General features: G+C 46.3%; 1 protein-coding gene across 2 annotated transcripts in view; it reads right to left on the bottom strand.

Moving 5' to 3' along the window:
* Positions 1-22,883, bottom strand: part of SMCHD1 (structural maintenance of chromosomes flexible hinge domain containing 1) — a 3,133,956-nt gene that overhangs the window by 1,684,791 nt on the left and 1,426,282 nt on the right. For both annotated transcript variants that reach the window (XM_069620859.1, XM_069620860.1), the window contains exon 23: positions 9,192-9,331. In XM_069620859.1, the coding sequence (XP_069476960.1) occupies positions 9,192-9,331 (140 nt within the window). The remainder of the gene's footprint in view (positions 1-9,191; positions 9,332-22,883) is intronic.

Raw genomic sequence — 22,883 nt, forward strand, 5'->3', positions numbered from 1 at the left:
ACTTTAGTGACTAACGTACTCTTCGTCCATAGTCCCTTTTCCTTCATACTGCATGGGCATCCCTCGCAAGGGACAGGAGATGGAACCTTTTTCACCAGAAAAATCTTCTTGCCCTCTAAATTTAGAGGCGCGTGGAGGCGCAGCCCTGGGAGCATGCACTGCCCTGACTGCGCCCTCCGGCGCCACACCTCAGCCCCCAAAGACTCGTCAACAATAGATTTACCATTGCCTAATGACACCAGATTATTAGGGGGGAGGATGGTGGGACGTATGGAGGAAAGGGGACTATGGACTAAGAGTACGTTAGTCACTACGGTGAGTAATTTATAATTACTCTTACGTCCCATCCCTTTTCCTCTATACTGCATGGGCAATTACAACTGAATGTAGTCCCAGGGTGGAGAGGAGACCCTCCTTAAGCAAACATGTTCCGGAGAACCGCCTATCCGAAAGCCGCATCTGACCTGGAGCCGGCATCCAAACAGTAATGCTTGCAGAAAGCCGATGGAGTGGCCCATGTGGCCGCCCTGCTTATGACCTGCCAGGGGACATGGCGCTGAAAGGTGATGGCCGTTGCTATGGCCCTGATCGCGTGGGCATGCATGTTTGCCGGAAGCAGTCTATGCTGGCCCTCGTACACTTCCTTGATGGCCGAGACCATCCAATGGGATGTGGAGGCTTTGGAGGCCCGATAGCCTCGCCTGGCGCCTCCAAAAGTGATGAATAGGACATCTGACTTGCGGCAGCCCTTGGTTCCTTCCAGGTAGAATTTCAGGGCACGCCTGACATCTAGGCAGTGCAGAACTCCGAGGCCTTCGGGTCCGCAAAGAATGAAGGAAGGACGATCTCCTCGTTTAAGCGATAGGCTGCTGGCACTTTAGGTACAAATGCCGCATGGGTACGCAGGACCACCTTATCCTTGTGAAAGGTAGTGTACGGCTCTGAGGTGACTAGGGCCTGGATCTCGCTGACCCTGCGCGCCTATGTGAGGCCGACTAGCAGGGCCGTCTTGATGGTGACCAGCCTGATCTCAGCGGACGCCATAGGCTCGAATGGCTTGTGCGTGAGGGCGCCCAGTACTAGGTTCAAATCCCACACGGAGTGTGGCTTCCTGATGGGCGGGTAGAGTCTAGTGAGTCCGGCCAAATGTCTCCTGACAATCGTGTTGGAGGAGAAGACGCCTTCCTCCGAATTCCTGTAGTCCCCGATGGCTGAGAGGTATGTGCGGCAGGTGTCCACCGGCACGCCAAAGTTGGCGAGGTGCGCTGAGAATGACAGCACGTCGTCCAATGAACAAGCCAGCGGGTCAATATCCTTGGAGTGCGCCCAGTGGCAGAACCAGGTCAATTAACTTTTATACTGGGCTCTGGTAGCCTTGCTCCTAGCCCCCTGTATGATTTCCAGATTGGCTTGGGATAGGTTGAGGTGGCTGAGCATCACTTGATCAGGAACCACGCTGTGAGGGCCGGCTTCAGGAGGGGCGGACTACCTTGCCCCCCTCCTGTGTCAGAAGATGTGCAGGGCCCGTCGGGAGGTGAATTGGAGGGACCTCCGAGAGGCTGAGCAGCTCCGAGAACCATGGCCTGGCTGGCCTCTACGGAGCTATCAGAATAACGTTGAGCTGTTGAGACTCCTTGAACTTGCAAAGCACTCTGTGAATCAGTGGAGTAGGCGGGAAGGCGCATGCTGACATGCCGTTCCACTGGATCCATAAGGCGTCGCCCAGGGAGCCTAGGCCCTGGCCCTGCCAGGAGGCGAACTGGGAGCACTTCTTTTTGTGCCTGATGGCAAAGAGATCCACCTGGGGGAGGCCCCATCTGTGGAAGATCTCCTGTGCAACGAGGTCGTTCAGCTGCCACTCCTAGTAGTCTGCTCGCAACCTGCTGAGCCTGTCCGCTTCCAGGTTGGATTCCCCTGGAAGGTCGACTGCCGTGAGGAAAATCTCGTTCTAGGAGGCCCATTCCCACATTGTGATCGCCAGTCTGCACAGGGAAGGGGACCTGGTCCCCCCTTGCTTGTTGATGTAATAGATACTGGTTGAGTTGTCTGTCTGGATGAGGACAACCCATCCATTGAGACGTGGGAGGAAGGCTCTGAGCGCTAACCAGATGGCGTTCAGTTCCAGCCAACTGATGTGGTATTCTTGTTCTTGATGGGTCCACGTGCCGTGGACCGAGAGGTCCTCCAGGGTGGATCCCCAGCCCTCTAGGGAGGAGTCTGTGGTAATCGTCATGTGTGGGACGGGGGGACTGAAAGGCTTGCCCGTCCGCAGGTTGCAGTCCCTGGACCACCATGTGAGGTCCGGGTGGAGAGAGATGAAGATCTTGATAATTTCGGCCTGAGAGCCCCTCGCCTGGTTGCACGACGCTGCAAAGTGGAGCTGAATCCTCCTCATCATGAGTCTTGTGTGGGGGACGGCCAACAGTACCGCTGCAAAAAGACCCAGGAGATGCTGGTACCACCAAGCCGAAGAAGCGCTTCGGCTGAGAAAGTGGGACGTGGCCCTCCTGGTGGCTGAGATCTTGTCCTCAGTGTCCCAGATGATGCCCAGGAAGGTCAAAGACTGAGTGTTGCAGCTGTGACTTCTTGAGATTGAGCTAAAAGCCCAGGTCGTGGAGCGTGTTCATCAGTGCATGGGAGGAGTAGTAAAATGCTTCTTGAGATGTAGCCCTGACGAGCCAGTCGTCTAGGTAGGGGTATATATGGAGGCCCTGAGCCTGGAGGAGGGCTGCCACAGCATTCATGAGTCTGGAAAAGACCCTGGAGGCCGAGTTGAGGCCAAAAGAGAGGGCCTTGTACAGAAAATGGCAGCCCATGATCCTGAACCGGAGGAAACGATGCAGTATGGAGGAAAGGCGACAGGACGTAAGAGTATGTATGGGCGGCCCTCGCGAGGGACGGGAGATGGAACCTTTTTCACCAGAAAAATCTTCTTCCCCTTTAAATTTAGAGGCGCGTGGGGGCACGGCCCTGGGAACATGCACTCGCCTAACTCCGCCCACCAGCACCACACCTCAGTCCCCATTGACGTGTCGAAAATATGCAACATTGCCTAATGACACCAGTATTAGGGGGGAGGATGGTGGGACGTATGGAGGAACGGGAACTATGGACTAGGAGTCACGACAGTTATTAACTATTAATTACTCTTACATCCCGTCCCCCTTTCCACCATACTGTATGGGCGACTACAACTGAATGTAGCCCTAGGATGGAGAGGAGACCCTCCTTAAGCAAATAGGTTCCTCAGAACCACCTGCCCAAAGCCGCGTCTGACCTAGAGGAACCGTCCAGACAGTAGTGCTTGCAAAAAGCCAAGGGGGTGGGCCAGGTGGACGCCCTGCTGATGACTTGCCATGGTACATGACGTTGGAACGCAATGGCCGTGCTCTTTGCCCTGATAGCATGGGCATGCAAATTAGCCGGAACTGGCCTGTGCTGCCCCTCATAGGCCTCCTTGATGGCTGCGACCATCCACCTTGAGATGGAGGCCTTGGAAGCCTGATAACCTGGACTTGAACCACCAAAGGTGACAAAAAGGCATCCGCCTTGCGAAATTCCTTGGTCCTGTCAAGGTAGTACTTCAGGGAGCCTCTGACATCAAGGCGGTGTAAAACCCTCTGAGGCTCATCCTTGGGATCGGCGAAGAAAGTAGACTATCTCCTTGTTAAGGTGGAAGGCGGATGAGACCTTGGGTAGGAACGTAGGGTGCATTCGGGGGACCACTTTATCCATGTGAAAGGTGGTGTAGGGCTCTGATGCCACAAGAGCCTGGATCTCGCCGACTCTGCGAGTTGAGGTGGGACCCACGAGAAGAGCTGTGTTTAGGGTGACCAGCCTGATGTCCGCTGACGCCATTGGCTCGAATGGTTTACGCCAATGCGCCCAGCACTACGTTGAGGTCCCACACAGGCTGAGACCTCTTTATAGGCGGGTAGAGTCAGTTGAGGCCTGCCAGATTTAGCTTGACCACCGGGCTAGAAGAGGAAAAAAACCCTCCTCTGAATTCCTGTCGGCACCTATGGCTGCCAGATAAGTGCAGCATGTGTCAACCTGCAAACCAGAGTGGGCGAGGTGTGCCGAGAAGGAGAGCACGTCATCCAATGAGCACCTAAGGGGGTCGATCTCCTTAGCGCTGGCCCCAAGACAGAATCTATACCACTTGCTCTTATATTGGCTGCTGGTAGCTTTGCTTATGGCGCCTGCAATGGGTTCAAGTGCTACAGAGTGACCTGCTAAGGAACAACGCTGCAAGGGCTAGTTTAAGGAGGGGGTCGGGTGAAGCACCCTGCCGGGTCAGGAGGGGAGCTGGGCCCAGCGGCAGGTGAGTGGTGGGTCTGTCCAAGAGGGTGAGCAACTCGGAGAACCATGGTCTCGCCAGCCACCATGGAGCTATCAGAACGATACTGAGGTTCCAAAACTGCTTTATCTTGCAGATCACTCTGTGGACCAGGGGAGTGGGCGAGTAGGCATAAGCCGTCATGTGGTTCCATGGTATCTGGAACGCATCGCCCAGGAAACCCGGGGCCTCGCCCCTGCAAGGAGGCAAACTGTTGGCATTTCCTGTTCTCCTGGGAGGCAAACTGATCCACTTGTGGAAGCCCCCACCTGAGGAAGATCTCCTTCAGTAATTGTCCGCCCCTAGTCTGCTGAGCCTGTCCGCCTCCAGATTGGATTTCCCCCAGGAGGTGGACGGCTATGAGATAGATGTTCTCCTGAGCCCATTCCCACATGCTGACCGCAAGGTTGCATAGTTGTGGGGACCTGGCACCCCCCTGCTTGTTGACATAGTACATACTGGTGGAGTGGTCCGTCTGTATAAGTATTGTCTTGCCCCCGATGAGAGGGAGGAAGGCTTTGAGGGCCAGCCATATGGTCTTCAACTCTAGCCAGTTGGTGTGGGACTCCTTCTCCTGCCAAGTCCAGACTCCATGAACACTGTGGTTGTCCAGAATGGCTCCCCAGCCTTCGGGGGTGGAGTCTGTTGTGACGGTGACATGAGGGAGAGGCTGCCTGGAAGGGCTTGCCCCACTGTATGTAGAAGTGCGCGGCCCACCAGGTGACGTCCTTGTGGAGAGATGTGGGAATGTCCACTGGCTCCAACTGTGAGCCCGTCGCCTGATTCTAAGAGGCTGCAAAGTGGAGCTGCAGTCCCCTCATCCTAAATCTTGTGTCAGGTATGGCTAAAAGGACAACCGCCATAATGCCCAGTAGGTGTTGGTACCACCAGGCCGAGGTCACAGTCCTGGAGAGGAAGTGAACAGTGCCTCTTGATGGCTGTGTTCTTGTCCTCCAAAGGGAAAACCCTACCTGAGGAGGTGTCCCAGATGAGGCCCAGGAAGGTCAGCATCTGCGCAGGTTGTAGCTGAGACTTCTTGAGATTGATAGTAAACCCCAAGTCGTGGAGTGTGTTCATAAGCGCGGAAGCGGTGTGGAGAACCGCCTCTGGAGATGAGCCCCGTATGGGTAGATATGGTGGCCCTGGGCCCTGAGAGCCGCCACTGCGTTCATCAATCTGGTCAAACCCTGGGAGCTGTACAGAGGCCGAACGGTAGCACCTTGTTTTGGAAATGGCAGCCCATGATCCTGAAGCAGAGAAAGGACCGATGCGGCTACCAAATAGGGACGTGTAGTTACGCGTCCTTCAGATCAAGTGAGTACATCCAGTTTCCCTTGATCAGTGTCTCTGCAATGAGTGCTGGCGTAACATTCTTGAATTTTTGTAGTGGAAGGGAGAGTTTGAGGGTGGAAAGGTCCAACACAACTCTCAGGCCAGCCTGGTTGTTCTTCTGTATTTAGAATAATCCTGGAATAGAAGCTCAATCCTCTCTGGGAGGCTGGCACTTCTTCCACGGTCTGGCTCTCGACGAGAGACCGGATCTTCGCCAACAGATTTGCTGTCCCAATCTGTGGGAGAGGAGGGAGGCGAGGAAGTGATCGGTAGGCGGTACCCCGTGGAGACTACAGATGGGATCCAGGGGCCTGAAAGTTTTGGTGCCAAAATTGCACCTGAGAGGTAAGCCTGCCCCCCAGTGGAGACACGAGGACACCGTCGGGGCTTGTCATGCCTTTTTTCCCCCTCTGAGGCTGCTGAGTAGGGGGATTGGAAAACCCCCTGCCCCCCCCTTGTGTTTCCTCGGATGCTGACTCTGGGAATGGTCAGGTTGTCTGGACCTCCGTTCTTGGAAGCCTCGGAACCCTCCAGACGCCCGCCCCTTGTCGGAGCGTAAATTGGACGGTGCATGCATTGGGCGTGGCCTTCGTAAGAATAAAGACTTGACGGTCTGTGAGCTGCTGTTCTTTTTATCTAATTCTTCATCCGTGGAGGAGTGGAAGAGGTCACTAACCTCGAATGGAAAGTCCAATATGCGTTCCTGGACATCCGGGTTGAGCTTGGTAGCCCGTAGCCAGGCAGTCCTTCTCATGTCCATGGCGAGGCATATGGCCCGGCCAGAGGTATCGCTAAGGGCCACTATGGACTCCATGATGTCGGACGCTACCAGACTGGTTTCTCCTAATCCCGCTTTGAAGCGAGTCTGGCTTTTGAGCCGGAGTTCCGGGAGGAAGTTTGCGATTTCCCGCCAGAGCCTTTGGTTAGCAGCTGCCAGCATGGCAACGGCGCCGGCATGACGCAGGTGCAGGGAGGCGTTGGAGTACAGCTTTTTCCTGTACGCCTCCAAGATCTTCTCGCCTTGCCCAGCAGCGCCGAGGACGAGGTGGCCGAGGACGGCTGAGGCTTAGAATAAAGTGACACTGCAGCGATCAACGAGGAGTGCGGCTGCTGATGAGCCGAAAGCAAGAGTGTATCCCCATCTAAACACCTGTACTTGGCGTTGACCCACCCCTTCTTGGCCAGGGCAACAACATCCTTCTGCATCGGGATACCCGTCTTGGAGGGGGGCCTTAGGGTGAGGACTTCTGCCAGGACCCCTCTTCGGGCTATTCGACCTCAGGCTGAGGAAGGCCCAGGTATTCTCCCAGGGCCGCGAAGCGTTTGTGGAAGGCCTTCGCTGAAGATGGCGTGTCTGGGTCCTCATCGGTGTCCACCTGAGTGCTCAGAGGATCCAGAACTGGCGGAGGGGTACTGAGCGCCGTGGGCTGCTGTGTGGGAACCAGAGCCGGAGGCTGTTGCAGCGGCTGGTGTGGAACCGCCTGTACTGCCGGGGGGGAGCAGGGGGGGTGGAATAGGAGCCGGTAAAGGTTGTGTAGGCAGCGCTGGGTCCTGTGGCACCGAAGGCCATTGGAGGAATGACTATGGGTACCGGTGGGGTGACTTGAGGGAGCATGTCCCTGAAAGCATATCAAGGGAAGACCCCATCTGGGGCTTTTGCATCAGCTCCAGAAACCTTTGAAGAACCTGTCCTCAGAGGCTGTAGGTGGCAGGAGATAGTGGCTGCGGGCTGCTGGGGCCGGGGCACACACTGCCTGGGGTGCAGGGGGAACCTGCCCTGTTGATGCATAAGCTGTAGGCCACGTACCTGGTTGACACCAGTCCCACCTTGTGACTCGTTTATCGACCTGCTCTCCTAGAGGAGGTATCTGATGAGCTGCCATTTTGTCTGGTGCAGCAGCCATTTTGTCGAGCTGCGTGCCACGTGCCGAAGTCGTGGTGCCTGGCTCGCTGGAACCACCCCATCAAAGACGCTTGGTGTTGGAACGTAAGGCCTATCCTGCACTTCAGGCCGGGGCCTGGAAGGCGTATTGCCCTCGGCAGAGCTGCCAGTAGTGCTGCGTGAAGGCGCCCTCTCGGACATGATGCCGGTACTAGGGCGTTGCCCCTTGGGAGTAACCCCGGTAGAAGAACCTTGCGGCCCCTTGGCTGTGAGGCCGGTAGATGGACTAGCCTTGGTACATGTGCTGGTGCTAGACCCCGACAGGCCTCTCCCGGTCGGGCGCTTCTGTCGGAAAGGAGCCCCCCTTGTGGGGTGTAATGGTGAATAAAGGCCTTGCCTTTGGCCTCGAACGAATATTGACGAAGTCCTTTAGGTCCTCTGGGGGTGACGTCTGGAAGAGCTCCCTCCACCTAGCTAGCCTGTTCTTTAGTGCCTGAGGTGGCAAAGCGTTGCACGCGGAGCAACCTTCCCAGCCGTGGTGGGGGCCAAGGCAGCGGAGGCAAAGGGCATGGGGGTCTGACGTGGGGGAAGAGCCCCTCGCAGGCTGGACAACTGCTGAAGCCCGTTGAAGTCGACATGCGCCGGGAGGAGCGTGGCATCTAGGACCAAGTGTCTAAAAGAAAAAGAAGACAAGATAGAAGAATATCCGGGGAAGAGCGTTTGGTATTACATGGCCGAAGCCAAACACAGGAGCGCTGGTGAAATCGGCCGGTTCCCGGCGATGCCGAAAAGGGGACTGAAGTGTGGCGCCGGTGGGCAGAGTCAGGCGAGCGCATGCTTTCAGGGCCAAGTGCCTCTAAATTTAAAGGGGAAGAAGATTCTTCTAGTGAAAAAGGTTCAGTCTCCTGTCCCTCGCGAGGGACGCCCATACAGTATAGAGGAAAGGGGACAGGACATAGGAGTGTGTACGTCGATATTGTTGTGGGCCAAGAAAGGCACAAACTTCAGAGAATAAAGAGGAATCCAGGGGACGGGAACCACCCTCTGGAACAAGGATGTTTATCCTTGAAGTTTTGTGCTGGAGCCATTTATTCTTCTTTGATGAACCCTTTTCTAAACCTCCTATGGTTAAAGACATTTCCTGTTGAACCATAGAGTTGAGTTTTAGTTTGAGGGGCAGAATACAACTTTGGACACGGGACAGTTTTGATTTGGACAATCTAGCACAGACAGATCCTTAGTTTTGGTTTAGGTAGAGAAATTCCTATTAGATAAGCGACAGAGGCATTTTCCCAACCTCTTATTTTAAATAAAAGTCTAACCAAAATCACAGCTAACTTGTGTCCGAGTTCCATTCCCGACTCCTCACAGCTTGTTGAGAACTGGCGCAGCGCAAATCATGAAAGAATCCTTTCTGATGTTGTCATGATTTTTTGCTTCGGTGTGACAGCCGCGGTTTAAACAGATCAGTAATTTTAGTTAACACCCGAGGCCCACTTTAAAACTGCCTGGGCCCAACCTAACAGTTTCATGTGAAAATAATTTATTTTCCCTTTTTTGTTGAATGCAGCTCTAAGAATGTGTGCTATTTCCAACCCGTTGTGTTCTTTGCTTCCAGGAAAACAAAGCAAAACCCACCTTGCAATTAACTACCAATTTGGGCTGTGTAGTAATATTTCCTGCTTCATCCAATATTTCAACCTGGAAAGGGAAAGCTGTTCCGTTTTCTATTACCAGAACGTCTGAATCTGGTTTAACCCTCACTTCTCGAGGAGGTCCTGAAAATGAAAGAAAGTGAAACAATAAATAATAATTATACAAATGATTATGTTCAGAGACGGCAGTTAATAAAACAAGGAGCTATTCTTTAGGGGAGAAAATGGTAGAGGTTAAAGGATATAGGCCATAACCAAAAGTTCAACTTCAATAAGGCTCCCAAGGTTTTCCCCAGAACTTAAACGTCAGCATGCGATATGTAGGTACACAATACAAAACAAGCAGTAGAAGGTGAAAAATATGTTTTAAGCACAGCAAAAAGATAATGTGACTCGTGTAGAAGCGGATGGGGGTATTATATGCTTTGGACAAGAGGACATGGGTCAACAAGTTTTATTAAAGAAAAGAAGGTTTGAACTAAACCAATAGCTCTGATGATGAGATTCCCTAACTTCAAAGAAAGCAACAAACTGGTCCTCTTCAGGATGTTTCACAAAAATTCTGTCTTCTGTCCAAACCTAATTAATCCCCACCAGTCAAAAATGAGTCTCTCCCTCTCTCCCTCTCTCCCTCCCTCCACATTGGAGTGGCTGGTTCTTTAAACCTGTATCTTGTTTGTCATGTTATGTTTATTTGTAGAGCGCCAAAGCACGTAGGCATCAGGGCGCTGACACAAAGACACTGGAAGTCAACATGATAAAGATGAAAAACTATCTAGCTTATTTTACTTGAACAGGTCGGGTTTTGAAAAATTTCAGAAAGTGAAAGGACTTTTTTTCCTTTCATAATTCGATAGGTAGTTCATTTCATGCCTGTGCAACTAACACAGGGAAGGCTCAACCATTCCCTCTGACTCTTAATTCGTGGAATGATGAGCTGTTGCACATCGCAAGATCGCAATTTACGACAAGGTATGTATATTTCCAATATTTTTTTCAAATAGGCAGTGGTATTTCCAAACAAGCATTTATGCCCCAGGGTAAGAATTTTTAAATCGAACCATTGCCACCATAGGGAGCCAGTGGACCTCTTTCCGGGCCCTGGACACTGGTTCTCTCTTGGGGATGTTGCAGACTATGCCAACGGCATCGTTCTGGATATTTTGTAACCTCCCCAAGAACTCTTTGGTTGCCCCACCTCAGAGGGAGTTACTTTTTTTTATTATTACTTTTTTTTAATGTAATATAATTTACAAAGAAACTTTACACATAAAAAAGAAAAGAATTCAACATTGTATCATCATATAACACATTGTACTTTCCATTCGATAATGCAAAACCATTATATGATTTAAAATACACATATAATCTCAAAGACTAACAAGAATTAAAAAAAATATGAATCACATGTGACAATATCATATTTAAGGACAATAGATATAAAAACAAAAGAATAATAATAATAATAATGTGTTCAACCCATCATCCTACAATCAAGTATTCTATGATCAAACATTCCAGTAGTATAAAATCAAATCTGCTTTTTTTTTTTTTTAGAAGATCACTATCAGCCTGATGGTGAATATGACAAAATGAATTTGCTTTATCCAGGTTAATTAATTACCTTTCATTCATTTAATTTGACCTCAATTTCAACGATATGCTTCAATTCATTGGTATACTACCCTTACTCATGCTCCATAATGTGCAGTTGTTACTAGATAATAGCGAGTTCTTTAATCATAATTAACACCATGCCAGATATCTATATCTATATATCTTAAGGTTCACATTTATTTCGATAATGTGACAAGAAAGTATGTTCTTTTATCGATTCCAAATGGTGTACAAATCTACTTTAGTGGGTCACATATGTACTATTCATTTTCGGGCATCCTGTTAGGGCGTGTTTAGCAGACACTTACAGCCTTATCCTGACATATACAATAGAAGCGTTTATCCTTAGCAATCTGTTGCTCGGTCCGACCACCGATAATACAGGTAGATGGTTGACTCTTAACAGTGATATAAATCTCCTAAATCGTGGTAACGGGCATAGGTTCAAGTATCTCTGAGATCTCTTATATATGTATAATACATATGAGACAAATTAATATCTTTTCAGATTACTCAGATGTTTGTAGTTTTCAATCCAGTCCCATCGCTCAATATGTTTAACCAATGATAGCTTCATTGTTATGGGATCACCCCCGCCCCCCCCTCCAAACCCCACCAATCTCGGGATCCAACACAATTTTTTAAACAGGGTGTCCATATCCTTCTTCAGCCGAAAATGTGGCTTTTCTTTTGCTACCTGTTCACCTAAACTCGCCAAGAGCTGATTTTCAGGGGCATTAAACATGTTCACAAAGTTTGGCACGTTGTCTCAGAACCATGGACTTTAAAGAGAGCAAACACAACTCTAATCTGATGATAGCCATTGGTATACATGAGGGAAGCCCCAGTGTCTTCCTCCAAAATTTCCCTTCAATGATTTGAAGTAATTTCAAATCAATTGATACGAGAGCTTCTAGAGGGTCCCCAACCTGTAGCTCGCGAGCAACATGTTGCTCGCAGCCCCCATTCATGTTGCTCGCCAGCTCTTCAATAAGGGCCTGGATTGCGCATGTGTCTGAAAGATATACTGCGCAGGCATGAACCAGGGGTCAAACGTGCTGCCCCATTTCAAGTTTCACTGCCATTTTCACTTGAAAGGACAGTGGAGCTGCTCGTAAATTAACGTGCAGCTGTCATTCCTGTGCGCGGCAGTAACCAGCCCTATCTCTCAGCATATTATCTGCATTGGGACTGCCGTCAGTGTTGGCCTCAGAAGCTGAAATTCACATTTATCTTGCTAAGTGACTTCTATACAGCAAGGTCAGGTAGGTCGAGTGTTTAATGATTTAATTTTTTTGTAACATGTGTTTGTTTATTCAGAGTGAAAGGGTGTGCGAGCAAGTGACTGCCAGTGTCCATGTTTACAACATTATGTGAGTGATTAGATGTGATTGAACAAGTGTTCGAGTGCTAGTTGAAAGTGTGACAAGTGTGTGCTCAAGTTTCAAGAGAAAGCACAGTTGTGTACGTACATGCAGGCAAGAGAAATAAACAGTGTGAAAAAAAAGTGCAAGAATTTCACGGCTGCCTTTATAAATCCCAGTTTTCCCCCTTCAGTTTTCATTGCTAACACACATTGATCGTAAAAGCCTTTCCCCAGACATAACAGTCAGGAAATTTGACAAACCAATGTTACTACAGGTGAAAAGTATAATAAAAGGAAATAGCAAACATTGTAAGGCTACATGTACATTTGTACATGACACTTCAATTTGCATGATACAGCCGACAGGTTTCCTTTCTTTTGTTGTTCTCTTGCCACTAAAGATCTTTTTTAGCAACTCAGACAGACTTTTCAGCATTGGTTAATTATTTAGCACTTCATGGCATAAGGTGCATAGCCTGGTGTCCAAAATGTATAAGGGCAAATAATGCTGCACAAACTGCCCCGAGGCAATTAATCTCATTATCATCATGCAGTGGGTACAAATATTATAATAATAATAATTCAGCATTTACATAGCGCTGCTAACCCTCGGGTATCTGAGCGCTGCTTATTATTACCCACGGTGTGTGGTGCTCATTTATTGACCTTGGAAGGATGAAAGGCTGAGTTTGCCCCTGCTGGGATTCAAACCTGTGTCAGCAGGCTCTGCACAGATGTCAAAGCGAGCGCTCTACTCGCTGTGCTAACGGACCGGCTGGTCTAATACATTATGCACCAAAACAGATGCAGGCATCCAGTGACAGAAGCTGTAGTGTGCTAGGATGTTACCTCTCATTCCACTATTGTCTTATCCTCTTTCATGGGATGAATGTTTAAAATATCAGCTTGTGTTGATTTGCAGAGAGGGCAGAGGGTTGTCTAAGGGGATTGGGATAGAACTGGATGTATGGATCTAAACAGAATGGACACTGACTGATTTTACCATGTTCCTTGGGATTGAGATATAAGTTGCAGGCAGCATCAGGGATTCTGCTATGCAGTAGGCATGCTGGGTGTAGAAGAGAGGGATGCAAGAGGACATGAGGAGAGAAGGATTCAGTAAAGAGTATATAATGGAGAAAAAGGGGTGCAACAGACACACAAGGAGCATAAGAAAAGGCTGCAGAGGAGAGCACTGGAACACAGGTGAGGGGTAGGACATGATGCAGAAGGGAGGGTTACAGAAGGGAAGAATGTTTATAATGGAGAGAGGGATAATGCAAAGAGACAGTATTGTGCAGAGAAGAGTGGTGCAGGAGAGAAGGCACAAGAATACTGTCTGAGGGGTGTAGTAGGGGTAGCAGGAGTGCACAAAAGTAATACAGGTACAGGACAGCTAGGTGCACAGGCAGATTGGTGGAGGGAGAAAAAGGAGATGTGAAACAAGGGTGAATGATGGAAACTACACAAGAGTGCTGAAGGCAAACATACTGCTAAACAGGGACTGTTCTAGGGTTTACATGGCCTTGTGAGGCAAAAGATGTGCGGGCCCCTTAATTTGAGTAACCATTGACATCACAGAAATTGACTTCAGAGAGAGTGACATGAGTGATACTTAGAATGGTCAGGGGAAGTTACTTTATAAGAAATTGCTCTGAGTAAACCAAAAACCAAATACAATGATGTGCAATGTATGAACAGCCACTATTATTATTATTACTAATAATAAAAATAATGGAGCAATATCATGACTGATGCTTCCTTTGAGTAGCAGACAGTTTGAATTTAGTCACTTCTAGTGACTTCTACTGCTGGCAGCTAATGCACAGAGAGATAAAAAGATTTGTGCAGGATTACACATTTTAGTTAAGTGGTGAAGCTGGGATTTAAAAGTTCCTTTTTTCATTTTCAGCATAAAGATAACCTAGAGATCAAAAAACCCCAAAAAATCAGTGTGTGGTAATTGTAGTAAAGTATCAGACACATTTTTAGAGTCAGTTATATGTTGCCAGCAAAATAATAAAACAGTTTGCCGAACTTTCACTACACAAGGCATATTTATTTATCGTCAGATCAAGATACTAAGCTGGTCCATGGGCGTAATTTTAGGGGGGGACAGGGGTGTTTGTCCCCCCCAACTTTCATGACACACCATTTTGTCCCCATTCATTTGGTTGGGGCACCTTTTCTACAGATGCCATGCCCCCCCAACTTTTTCAGCAAAGTTACTCCACTGAGCTGGTCTGAGATTTATACTTGTTTCACAGAATTATTATTGTTGCCATGTCTGATTCAGGTATTGGGGCAGCAGTGTTAAGGTGTCTTTTGAGGTTGATCCTTATGTACTTCGGGTGACAAGTGTCTTGATTTTAGTACCATTTTTACGCCATACATTGCGTGATGGAGTGCATTCTTATGCCATGTTTTAGCATTTCTACAATTAGCTACAGCAGAGCTGGCACTTGAGAATCTGCGCATTTAATGCTCTGTGATTTCCCTGGAGTCAAGAGCCAATTTGTATATTGCAGTGAGAACTGCATACTAGGAGTAGCCCTTTGTCCCCTGGCACTAAAACCTGCCTCTGCTACTGGTGATTGTTCTCACTGCGAGCTCAAGGGAAAATGCATGTGTCCCATCCGACCTGGCAGCCCCACGCCAGTGGACCAAGGCCTGGTCATGCAAACCAAAGTGGGGCACTGCAAATTCTCTCCGTCTCACTAAAACTTACTGGAAACACTATAAACTGAAAAAAGAAATGAACCCAAGTTCCAGGGACGTGGCATCCTTGTAGCTGGGATCCGCTGCAACATTTGCCACTTTTCAATCTTTCCCAGAAACCCCAAACCCATACTGCCCCTTCAGCCTAGTGCACTCTACAGCCTCAGGACCACTCTGATTTTACCCTGTCTGCTGTCTCTGCCCCTCTGTGTACAGAGCTCCCCTGCCCCTCCATTCCAATGGAAGCACAGCTGACACTCTCTTGAAGAAGGGTATTGTGTACCCAGCATAGGCCAACTACGTCCACAGGCTGTCTAGTCACGGAGGGTACAAGGCAGAAGGCACAGTCCCTGATTCAGAATAGGTCTCCCTGGTGACTGGCACACATCACTCACCTGTTCTCCCAGATTACTTGCCTGTAGTAAGTCAGTCATACAAGTCACCCTGGTCCTTCACACACAGGGTGTTCAATGTTCCTGACAAACATGGCATCATAGGACCTATTTAATACTGTGACACCCAATTACCAAATCACCAGGAGCTCTGCTCAGCACCCCACAAGCATGGACAGCTGGGACCATAATGACACATTGCATAAGACAACACTTTTCATGTGAACACAAAAAGACATCACTGGCAGAGAACTTAACCACCTCTCTTACAATTCTATTAAACAAAAAGACTCTCACATTAGCAGATCCATTTCCCCTTCTCCGGCTCTCTCCATCTATGTGTACACACCCTCCCCCCCCCCCTAAGCGTTCACCTAAGGACGGCCGAGGCAGTGCATGTGACATAGGACAGTCAAGGTTGGCACTTACCACCTTGGGCTGAGCTATTTACAACTCCCAACAGTTGTCAAGTGGGGTAATGAGCACCTAAGAAGGCCTAGGGAACCCATGGGTGTCACAAGCTCCCCTTATGTGTTCAACAGCTTTCACCTGTATACCAGGGCAACAATAAGTGTTGATTGCCACCCAAACTCTCTGAAAGATAAAAGAATCAAACAACTAATTGTTATTATCTTTTTTATTTGTATGTGCTCCTTGAGGCGCTCAGGAACCATGCTGAAATATAACACTACTCTGTAGTGTAGAATAATACCTAAGTGGTCTTGTCCAGCGCTTGTCTGCCACTATTGGGAGCCTCGATGCGCTTCATATGTCAGCACTGCTGAGAAGAAGGGAATGCACAAGAGTCAATCAGTAGGAAAACATCAGTGTTGCGATAGGATAGTGAGGGTGATTAATGTGATAGGTGGGCCGGTAGTAGTAACTAACAAGGCAAAATATTCCATAAAAGATAGAGCCACATAAATAAGCAAGAGGGGCCATAATACATTAGGGGGTGGGGGGGTGTGCAAAGAATGTAGTCGGTAACAATCAGTCTTTTTTTTTCTTTTTCCAGTTATTTACACAGCTGAGGTGACTCAGAACTTCAACTTGTACTCTTGTCAGGTGTAGACTGGTGAAACAAAATGACTTCTACCTATACCTCCCCACCACTGAAGAAATCAAGACCATATTCATATACTTTTAGGGATGAATGGGAAGAACAATATTTCTTCACAAGTTTCAAAGGGAAAGCTATATGTTTAATTTGTCAAGCAAGTGTTTCAGTTGGGAAGAAATGCAATTTGGAAAGGCCAACAGTTCACAACCAACAGTAATCTTAGGCGAGCACGAGTTAAAGAGCTTAAAACTGCATTGAGCGCTCAGCAATCAATTTTTAAGAAAACAGTTTCTCATTCAAAAGCAGCAACTGTGGCATCATTGAAAGTGGCCCATATTCTTGCAAAAAAGAAGAAACCATTTGAAGATGGTGAAATAGTAAAAGAAGCTATGCTTGCAACTGCTGATTCACTGTTCCAGGACTTTAAAAATTACTCTCAAATAATAGCTGCCATTAAAGATGTCCAGCTCTCAGGAAACACAGTGGTTCGTAGAATTGAGGTAATGTCAGAAGACGTTGACCTTCATCTTAGGAGTGATTTAGAAAAGTGTGATTTTATGAGTTTGCAGTTTGATGAATCAACTGATCTAGAAGATACTGCCCAGCTATCTATTTTCATTAGAATGGTGTTTGAAGATAGCAGTGTGAAAGAAGACATATTAGCAGTTCTTCCACTTATGGGGAAGACAAGAGGAGAAGACATTTATCAAGCTTTCAAAATGTTTATAAAAGACATCAATATGCCACTTCAGAAACTTGTGGCAGCAACAACAGATGGTGCACCAGCCATGATAGGGCGGAATATTGGTTTTGTTGCTCTTTGCAGAAGAGATCCAGGCTTTCCAGAATTCAGAAGTTATCAGTGCATTATTCACCAACAGTCACTGTGTTCCAAGGTACTCAATTATCAGCATGTCATGACTGTCGTTTTAAAAATTTCAATTCTATACGTGCAAGGTCATTGCAAAACCGACTTTTCAAATCACTTCTAGATGAAATAGATGCTCAATATGGTTTTCTACTCTTCCCTACAGAGGTACGATGGCTTAGCAGGGGTAAAGTACTGCAAAGATTTCTGGATCTCCTACCTGAAATTATTGTGTTTTTAGAAGGAAGAGGGGTACAAGTTGAGCAACTCAGTAACCCTAAATGGTTATCTGATTTGGCTTTTATTAATGATTTGACATCTAAACTGAATGCTCTCAACCTTGAACTCCAAGGACAACATAAAACAATAACAGAACTTATTGGGTCAGTTAATGCATTTAAAGTCAAACTGAATTTATGGATGACTCAAATTGAAAAGGGTATCTTGACTCACTTTCCCAGTCTGGAAAAGTTAGTAAGGGAAAGTGCTGTTTATGACAAAGATATGTATGCTGAACATCTCGACCTGATCAGAAAAGACTTTGAGAAACGTTTTTCTGATTTCATGATCATTAAACCTGTGGCTACTTTTATAACCAACCCATTCATGGAAACTGATGTCACTGACACTGCATATCAAATTGCAAATGCATTCAGATTAAGCATCCCAGACCTTGAAATGGAAATTATTACTCTGCAAGTAGACTTGCATCTGAAAGCAAGATCATCACACACCAACATTTGGGCCATGGTTAAAAGTCCAAATACCCACTTCTGAAGCAATCCTCTCAGTGTTTGCTTGCTTGTTTCGGGTCAACTTACTCATGTGAGTCTGGATTTTCTACAATGAAGATTCTGAAATCAAAATACCGATCTCGGTTGACCAACACACATCTAAATGACTGCATGAAACTTGCAGTAACCCATTACACCCCCAACTTTGACAAATTGGCCGAAGATATGCAGTGTCAAGTTTCACACTAAACTCCATTGGTGTTACAATTGCTCTAACAACTTACATTCAAATGCACTCAAATTATTTTAACTTGACCTGGATGATGTTTTTACTTTACACATGGCAAGATATGCAATCATTAGAAAATGTTTGCGAAGTGACTTAATATTCAAACTGAATGCTCTAAAATTGCTAATGCATTCAAATTACACTTGCATTTAAGGATATCTGAAAAGGCATTTAAAATCTCTTTCCAGACTTGAGAAAGTTAGCAACTGTAAATATAGGTATTATGCCACAGATCTGGACACTTGCATCAAAGACTTTGAAAGAGATTTTTCCATTTTGTACCTTTGAACATGTAGCTACTTTCACATCCATCAGTTATTGATGTTTGCTTCGAAATTGCAAATGCATTTTTGTTAAACATAGCTGAAGTAGGAACCATCACTCTATGAGGTAACATGTTCTGTATTGCATGAACAATCTGAAATCTATGTATGGATCCTGGTTGGGGAATATCAATCTGAATAACTTTCATGTCTAGAGGCTCTCTTATGTTATTTTAAAAGACATTTGAAAGTTAAACTTAATCTGATTAAAGTGTTATGCATTTACTCATTATGAATGTCAATGTCCATGACCAATGTTCACCCACCCTTACAGAATTTGGCCCAGTTTACTGTCCTTCTGTGCATAAATATGCTCCTTCTGTTACATTTCAAAATAAATCATTGGGAGGTTAACTCTCAACTCTCCCTCGTCCTACAAAGAGGTATTTACATCCTACAACGTTTTGGCTAAGTTTACTGTTATCATGAGCATCAAAGTATTGAATTGGTTCAAAAATTTTCAAAAAAATCCTTGTGTAAGAAACATCAAGCCCACCGGTTAAGAGACATTTGACTCCTACAAAGTGTTGACTAACGTTACTGTTATTGTGTGTGGTAACGTGCTCCATTGCTAAACATTTCGCACATTTGAGTGTGAACAATAAAAACCCTTGCAAAGAGGTATGTAAATCATACTCATTTTTTACCATTTTTTTTTCCTTTTGTGCAGGGGTTTTCATTCATAAATGGCAACAGGTTGCTGACTTTCTAAGCATTATGGATGAGCCAGAAGCAAGCTTAGCTAAAACATGATCCCTCCCTCAGAGGGAGAGCTCCTGGACTGAATTCCATGCCACTGAACTACAGTATCCCAGCACACCTGCTCTATGAGTCATGAAAGGCCAGGATCATTTTGTTTCCGCCGCCTTGCATGGCCCATTGGGGTTTGCAGGCTGGAGTGCTGCAGTTGAAGTCTGTGCAAGGCCACTCCTGCACCACCCCTACATTTCTTTGGCCTGGGGTGGCAAAATGGTAGCGCTCTGGCTCTACCACATCTGTCAGAACCAGGAAGCTCTCCATGCTTCTTGGTTCCTTGCTTTGGGGTGAGCATTAGCCAGACATGCAACATGGGAGCCTACAGCAGGAGTGTCTAGCAGCCTGGGTAACCAGAAAATCATGTTTTGCTATGTGTGTATGTATGAGTGTATATAAGCCTCAGGTCTGTGTGACATGTCTAAGTCTGCATGTGAATGAGATGGCTGTGGTGTGTATGTCGTAGTCATCTATGATTGAATGGATGAATGGTTGTGCATGTGAATGAGAATACAGTTTGGATTTTGTAGTGTGGTGTTTGGGTGCGTGTGTGAGGGAATGAGAAAGCAGTGTGACTGTGTATACTTGTTCGCGTGAATGTGTATTAATGAGAATATGAATGTGTTCCTGTGGCTGGGGGAGCAAGAAAGCCAGATAGTGGTGGAGGGGGGGCATTGAGGAAGCCAGTATATGTACAATGGCAGTGTTCTTTCTCTAGCATTCTCGGCAAAACAAAAGCTATGAGAGTTGTGTCATTGGTGGGGTATAAGACTGCATTGCTGAAGTCATGTATGGAGAGGTTTTCTTAAAGGGGCATGCCTACATTGGTGCAGCCAGTATAGGTATGCTTTCTTACAGTGGCATGGCATTTATTTTGGCATTATGTCAAACTCAACATGAGTGTTCTTACATGAATAATGGCATAAATTGGTCCAGCCCGCACCGACATGTTGGGGCAGAAACATGAACGTTTCTTTACACTGACATAATACTGGTATATATTGTGGGGAATGGCATCATAAAAAAATATTTCAGAAATGCTCCTGTGCATGGTTAGTGACTTCGTATCTAATGTACATTTTTCATGTGTTACCCTAAAAAACGATCAGCAAACTGTGTGGCATTTTGCCCAATTTGTCAAAGAGTGTGCTGTAAAATGTACCATTTTAACACATTATTTTTAAAAAGTTCTCGAGGGAGAACCCCCCCCCCGAACCCTCATAGTGTGATTCAGGCTCCCTCGCTACACTCGGTCGCTTATGAGCATTTATTTGTAATGGTTTTTCACATGCGGTTAAAAATTCTGCCAAATACTTCTATGCTTCTGTGTTTAAAAAAATTGTTTGGGGGGCGGGGGGCATCCTATAAAAAAGAACCTGTAAAGAAGTATTTAAATCCTACTAGATTTTGACAAAAAATGTTACTCAATCATGTGCACACAAATGCACCATTTCAAAACATCCAAAGAAATAAAGATCTTGAGGGTAGCAGGAAGAGACAGGAGAGAGACCCAATGCAAAAATTGTTTATTGTTGCACATTAACGTGCCTTTTTTGTGATATTAACTTCAGTTGGATTGTAATTTGATTAACAATCGATTTGCTAACACCTGAACGCTGATATTTTACATCGAGGTTCAGCTGTTGCTCACCATTTCATTTCATACAGATAAGTTGCTCATTGGCCACAAAAGGTTGGGGACCCCTGTTCTAGACCATAGATTACTATGGGAGTCAGCCACTGCATATGAAGTTTTTCGTGCACCCCAGATTGAATAGCTGCTTTGTTTGCGGATAAATTGCAGTATTAATGCAGTCATTTGGGTTGCTATGCCGATCCGTACTTGAATGCACGAAAGATAATCTCCTCTTGCATCGATCTCAACTCCCAGATATTTGTACTGGGGGATGTAGAGAATCTCTAGATCTTGTATATATAATCGAGGATGAGTGATCTTTCTGTTCGAATATACCATCACCTGGGTTTTCTCACAGTTGATCATCAGGCCATTGGTATCGGCATATGTCCATAGAACTTCAGCTGATCTCCGTAATCCGCTAAACGTATGATCTAAAATTACTATATCATTACCATATGCTAGTACCAGGCACTGAGATTAACTGATTTTTGGGGGGCAATTTCATACTCCCTCGATAGCTCCTGGAAGATCATATACAAATAGATTGTAGAGCAAGGGAGCTGTCACACACCCTTGCTTGGCCTCCCATATTTTGTTTGATTGGTTCCGTCATTGAGAGAGACCGAGGTATTCTGATGGAGTAGTTTGAGGTAATATAATATTTCCCCCGGAGAGCCCAACTTTATCAGCTTTTGCCATAGCTTTTCCCTATTCGACATATCAAACGCTGCCTTGAAATCTATATATAGGGTGTATAATGGCGGATTAGCGGGTTGCAGTGCCCTTGTACGGAGGGCATCAATAACTAACAAATTATGTGATGTAGAGGAGCCCGATCTGAATCCACTTTGAAAACGATCCAAAATTGATTTTTTTGTATACCCATACTTGTAGCAAAACGTTTTCCTGTGCAATCGAGCATCGATAACAATCTATAGTTGCCTGGGTCCGTCTTAGTTCCTTTTTAAAAAACTGTTATGAGGATGGCCGTCTGCCATTGATTAGGAATCTTACCTTCTGCTAATATTTTACTGAACAATATTTTTAACAGACTTGCCCAGAACTGAGGATTACTTTTAAGGCCAATATTCGCCAAACCATTAGGGCAAGGAGCCCGGGAGGACCTTAAGCTTTATATTCGTGATTCAAAAACATCTAGTGTAACCCTAAAAGGAGGGCAACTAGGTTTAATATTGGTCTCACATTTAGCTTCCACATTTATCGGAGCATTGCGGGATTCCAAAAAAGTATTCCATTCATGTGCACCGATTGGGTTAACCAGGGGGATACTCCCACTCACCCTGACCTTTCCAAGTAGTGCCCATAAGCTAGGCATTTTTTTAGTGTATAGGATCTTCACTGCGTGTTGCCAGGCAGTTTCCCTAATATACTATCTCCTTTGTTTCAACAGGCTCGATATTTATTTTTCAATATTCTTATCTCAGCAAGGTAAGTAATCATGGAGTGATTGGTTGTCATAGTTTTACGGATATCCCCTCTTAATTTCCTTTTAGCATATCTTATATGTTTATCAAAAGGTTTTTGTTTCTCAGACTCTTATCATTACATTCGTAATTGATGTTGCATGAAACCTAGTAAAAGAGGCAATCCATAGCTCTAATTCTTCAACCGACATTACCTCGAATTGTGTTATAGTGAGCCCAGTTAATGCTGAAGTAGCTCAAGCAGCTCTTGAGATATTCTTTTCCGACCAGCAGATACGGGTTCCTGCATGATTCACCCTCATATAACCTAATGGTTTAACCTCAGTTTTCCCTTCATTAGTACCCAATGTCATACATAATTGTTAGGCAGAAACCTGTGCAGTTCCCTCTGGGACCACTGCAAAAGATTTAAGACTACAGGTGTTGGCAGTAAACCCACTTGGTAGCAGTCCGCACCGCACAGATTCACTG

The sequence above is a fragment of the Ambystoma mexicanum genome, chromosome 5q (genome assembly GCF_040938575.1).
Source record: "Ambystoma mexicanum isolate Mex_15411 chromosome 5q, UKY_AmexF1_1, whole genome shotgun sequence".
NCBI lineage: Eukaryota > Metazoa > Chordata > Amphibia > Caudata > Ambystomatidae > Ambystoma > Ambystoma mexicanum.